This window comes from Quercus lobata, chromosome 2, assembly GCF_001633185.2.
Source record: "Quercus lobata isolate SW786 chromosome 2, ValleyOak3.0 Primary Assembly, whole genome shotgun sequence".
NCBI lineage: Eukaryota > Viridiplantae > Streptophyta > Magnoliopsida > Fagales > Fagaceae > Quercus > Quercus lobata.
This window is the reverse complement of record NC_044905.1, coordinates 76,047,279-76,051,885: the sequence shown is the minus strand read 5'-3', so window position 1 is coordinate 76,051,885 and position 4,607 is coordinate 76,047,279. Positions and strand designations below refer to the sequence as shown.

Below are 4,607 nucleotides of genomic sequence, written 5' to 3'. Positions count from 1 at the left end.
ATCAGGCTTTATTAGGGAAATGGTTGTGGCGTTACAGGCATGAAGTTACCCATCTTTGGCGGGGAGTTATCTCCACAAAATATGGTGAGGGTTAAGGGGGGTGGTGTACGAAAGTGTGCAGGAGGACTCATGGATGTGGCCTTTGGAGAAGCATTCATGAAGGGTGGGAGAGTTTCTCTAAGCATCTGTCTTTTGTAGCGGGTGAAGGCACCCGTATCTGCTTCTAGCATGATAGGTGGATTGGGGACAACACCCTAAAAGATCTTTATCTTGAGCTCTATGTGTGTTCAGCTGCCAAAGAGGCTTGCATCTCTAAGGTTTTATAGAGCTTTTGAAGATTGGGAACTAGCTGCATCTTATTCTCTACTTCAGTGTATCCAACCTCATATTCCTCGGGGTGATAGGAGGGATCATTGGGTTATGCCAGGATCGGTGGCGGGATTGTTATCTTGTTGGTATCAGTGGCTTGAGAAGCATAACTCGAATATTTGGAATTTGATTCCAGGGTGCTTAATGTGGATAGTTTGGTTAGAACGAAATCATCGCTCCTTTGAGAACAGGGAGAAGACGTTGGATGAGTTAAAGGTTTTATGCCAGTGTAGTCTTTTTGAGTGGTTTTGTTGTTGGGGTTTTACTGATTCTTCGTCTCTTCCAGAGTTTATGTTTTCCCTTAGATTATCTTTCTGATCTCCCTCTCTTTTGTTTTGTTGTTTGTTTTATTTGTTTCTTGTTGTTCATCATCATGAACAACTTGTACTTTTCATTTTCTCTCATTAATGATAGTTCTCATATTACCTATCAAAAAAAAATCTAAACCTAGTGTTGCTTAGAATTAGCACCAAATAGGATAGAAAACCTAGGAATCAGAACCTATGGTTGGCTAAATTCAGCACTAGGTCATTGGAAAATTTCCAACTAATTTTTTTTGCCATGAACTTGTCTTCATTGGAGCACAATAGCATGCTCATACAGACTACTAACACTAAACCATCCTAATTGATTCAGATCAAAGTCCAATTATTGAATTACAAAAATAAACTTGACTCTAGGAAATAAAATAAAACAAAAATTAAGTAATCAGCTAATAAGACCTAGAATAATTTTTTTCCTTTTTGATAATTTAATGTTACATCAAGTGAGCGAGGAGGGATTTGAACTCTAGTTCTCTTTATAATGAAGACTTGGCAATGCCATTGACTACAAGGCTCTTGGCCTAGAACACAATTTAATGGACCAATAATAAAAATACAATCGACTTCTATAATAATAATAAAAAAAAAAAAAAAAAAGCCTTTGCGCTTCCCCCATGACGCTACTTCCTATATGAGGCTTTCTTATACTTTTGGTTTGAATTTCACCCTTTTTTTTTCTTGGTTAGCATCATCCTTGTACGCTTTATTTTGGTTTTTTATAAATTGGCAATGGTTATAAATTGTGATTGGTTTTTTATAAAGTGCTTTGATGCTTGAAGTTCTGAAAACTAGGTATGGAACTTAGCAATTTATCTTTTAGGCAATGGCTTTATAACCATTGCCATGTTTTTCTCTATACAGGGTCCTACAAACAGCATGTTTAGCTCAATTTCTGGAGGTTCAACTGGTATAACAACCGCAAACCTAACGGCTGCCTCAATTCTCCCATCTCTGCAATTCATTTTGCAGCAGAACTCCACACAGAGGGTAAGTTTAAGTTTGTATTTCCTACCTTTCAATGTAGAGATATTATGCCTCAAAATATTTATTTCTTTTTTCCTTTATAAAAAATTTGACAGGAAGAACTTATGAAATTGATCAAGTATGTGGAACAAACCTCTGGTATGGCTCTCATCTTGATCATTCACTTTGCTGGTTAATCCCACATGCAAAAGTTTTGTTGTATTTGACCCCTTTTGCTTGATACAGGTAAGCATGCTGAGTCAACTGAGGTTGTCACAAGTGACCTGTTGCAGGTATTCTCATTTGTTGGAAACTTTAAAAAATATTGCTTGCTAAATATACTAAAATGTCAAAGATTATTCCAATTTAAGCAGTAATCAGGTATTATTTTAGTGTTATGTTTGTAGAAGGGGACAATCACCTATAGTATAAATAAAGTAGTAATTAGTAACTTGTAGTGCCTTCGCCTGATGAAACTATCTAGTGGAAATATGATTTTGAATACTTGGGTTAGGATCTCCAAATGACTTTCTTACATCTGACTGATTATTCTCTTAATGGGAGATCGGATATGGGTTGCAATAGGATTTGAGATGGGATGGGAAGAAGGGGATGATATGCATATGCACATATAATCTTTTTTGTGAGATGGTTTTATTATTTGTTGATATCTTAAATTATAAATCAAAACCATCCACTAGTAAAGGCTATGCATTCAAACAAAAAAAAACTGGCTGCCAACACAATTGTCAATTTCCGTGCTTGGCCAAGAGGAAGCAATCCTGTAGTAGTCCCCTTTGTTGGTTATTGACCATTCTTGAAGCAACTTTATTTATAGATTTTCTAATTACTAAGTGAGTAGTTTATGGCATAACAGCCTAAATCCCTTGATAAAACATGGTGGAGGATGAATTAGTGGGTTCAAGATCCATTTGGCTGTGTAATTACCAATGAAAAAAACTACAGCCTTCTCTTATTCACTTTCTGCACCGGTAAATCAGAATATCTGAGGAAATAATAGTTCCAATTTGACTTATAAAGTGTGAATTTATGTAACTATTTTTTTAATGATTTTTAGGGTTAAGGTAATTCAATGTTTAGACAACAGTTGCTTTCTGTTTAATTAAATGTTCTCAAATTTGAGCAACATGCAGATGCCTCCTGCTACCACCAGAGAGAGAGATCTGCAGTCTCAGGTGTTTCATATGCAGCAAAGGTACAGGATGAAATTCAGTGATATCTAATTACATACTCACTTTTTAGTCTTATGCTGAACTGAATCTCATCTTTGATGTTAGTATTGGGAGCCTTGTTGAGGAATTGCAGAGGCAGAAGATGAAAAATGCCCAGGTGTGTATTTCCCTAAGTGGGACTGTGTTTGCTTTGTTGGCCTGTTTTAAGCAGTTGATATTTGCATCTTTCATTGAGTGCAAATGGCCATTGGTACTACTTGTGGTTGAAATCCTTTTTGATGGCACTTCTTTAGAAAATCAGTTCCAAGGCATGCATCTGACATTCTGACTCCTTAAATTTTTCGATGTTGTATTTTAGTTTTGCTCTCCCCCTCAAAAAAGTGCTGTTTTTCTTTAATGCTATCAGTTAAAATCTATCTCTATGTGGATGCTGTTCAAATTCTTATAAGACATTAGTGCCTAGAAGCCACTACTGACATTTCCACAAGGACAAATCATTCTAACAAAGTAAAGCATCTACATTTCCATACCAATTGCCACTTTATCAAATTTAATGTATTCAATAAGTATGAACCCCAAAGGGTTAGTATAGTGGTTCCTTGGTTTCAAAATTCTCACCATGAATAACTCCATGATGAGATGTATGCCCCTGCACCTCTTTAACTCTCCACAAAATTTATGTATAAAAACATAGCTCTTTCTTCTTTGCTAATTTATTCTTGAACATTTCTCTCATCTCAATTTGTTGGTGTAGTATGAGAATGGGTGTACGGGGTTTGAGTTGGTTTAGTGATTGAAGTGGATTCTTAGGGTGGTTATGAACTTGTTTCTCTCTCTTGTTCACTCGCTTTCCGGTCATTGAACAGTTTAGGTGTCTTTTGTCTTTGGGTTGTGCAGTTAGAAAGACAACTAAATACTTTGGTGAACAAAGAGGAGGATGCACAATGATGTTTTTCATATTACCACCGCCTTGTGAACAAAAAGAAGCATAATTTCTTTATAGTTGGTTGAGGAAGCCGAATTTCTACCGGTTGATTATTTCTTCAGTGGCTAGCGAGGGTCTTCAAGGTACTTTCGAAGGTATAGGGCATTTTTTATTGTATTTTAGTGTATCATATGTGTGAACGTGTGTAAGGCAGATACCCAATTTTGAAATGCTATTCCTTGAGTCACTCTATCGTGTAATTTATTGACTGCTTTTGTAATTATATTCAGTTTGGTCCTCTCTATGTACTAGCCTCGTTTTTTTTTTAGTCCCCCGGAGCGGGGGTGTTCTTATTGTTATTTGTAAGATACAAGAAAGGACAAATATTTTCATTGTGCAAAAAAAAAAAAAAAAAAGAAGAAGAAGAAAGATACAGAAAGGACAAAGGTTTATGTGGGCGCTCTCTGTACGGTTAAAAGCGGCCACGACTTTCAGTTGCTTTCTTCTCCAAACATCCCTTGAAAATTTGGAAGGGTTACTGTCAAGATTGTTAAAATTGGGATATTTCGTAGGATTGTTGAAGGTAGGTGAGATCGTAAATCATAGGATCGGATCGTGAATTGTAAGATCCTATATATTTTCAGATTTAAAACAAAAAATACATTGATAATAACTTTATATGTTGAATAATCATGTAAATTATAAATTTATCCATAAAAAAAACTAAGATTTGCATTATATGATGTAATTTGCATATTATATATCGTTAAGTCTATATTAACAAAAGAAATATATTTAAGTTTTGATCTAATGTATCTAAAAAGATCAATAAAT

The 4,607-nt window shown here is 35.4% G+C and overlaps 1 protein-coding gene across 1 annotated transcript; it reads left to right on the top strand.

Moving 5' to 3' along the window:
- The first annotated feature begins 1,519 nt into the window (after positions 1–1,519).
- On the top strand, positions 1,520–4,189 carry LOC115976647. Its single transcript, XM_031098080.1, has 6 exons — positions 1,520–1,679; positions 1,772–1,814; positions 1,902–1,948; positions 2,810–2,871; positions 2,954–3,005; positions 3,746–4,189. Exons 1-6 carry the CDS (start codon positions 1,536–1,538, stop codon positions 3,794–3,796), a joined length of 399 nt encoding a protein of 132 aa, XP_030953940.1. The 5' UTR covers positions 1,520–1,535; the 3' UTR covers positions 3,797–4,189.
- Positions 4,190–4,607: the final 418 nt, after the last annotated feature.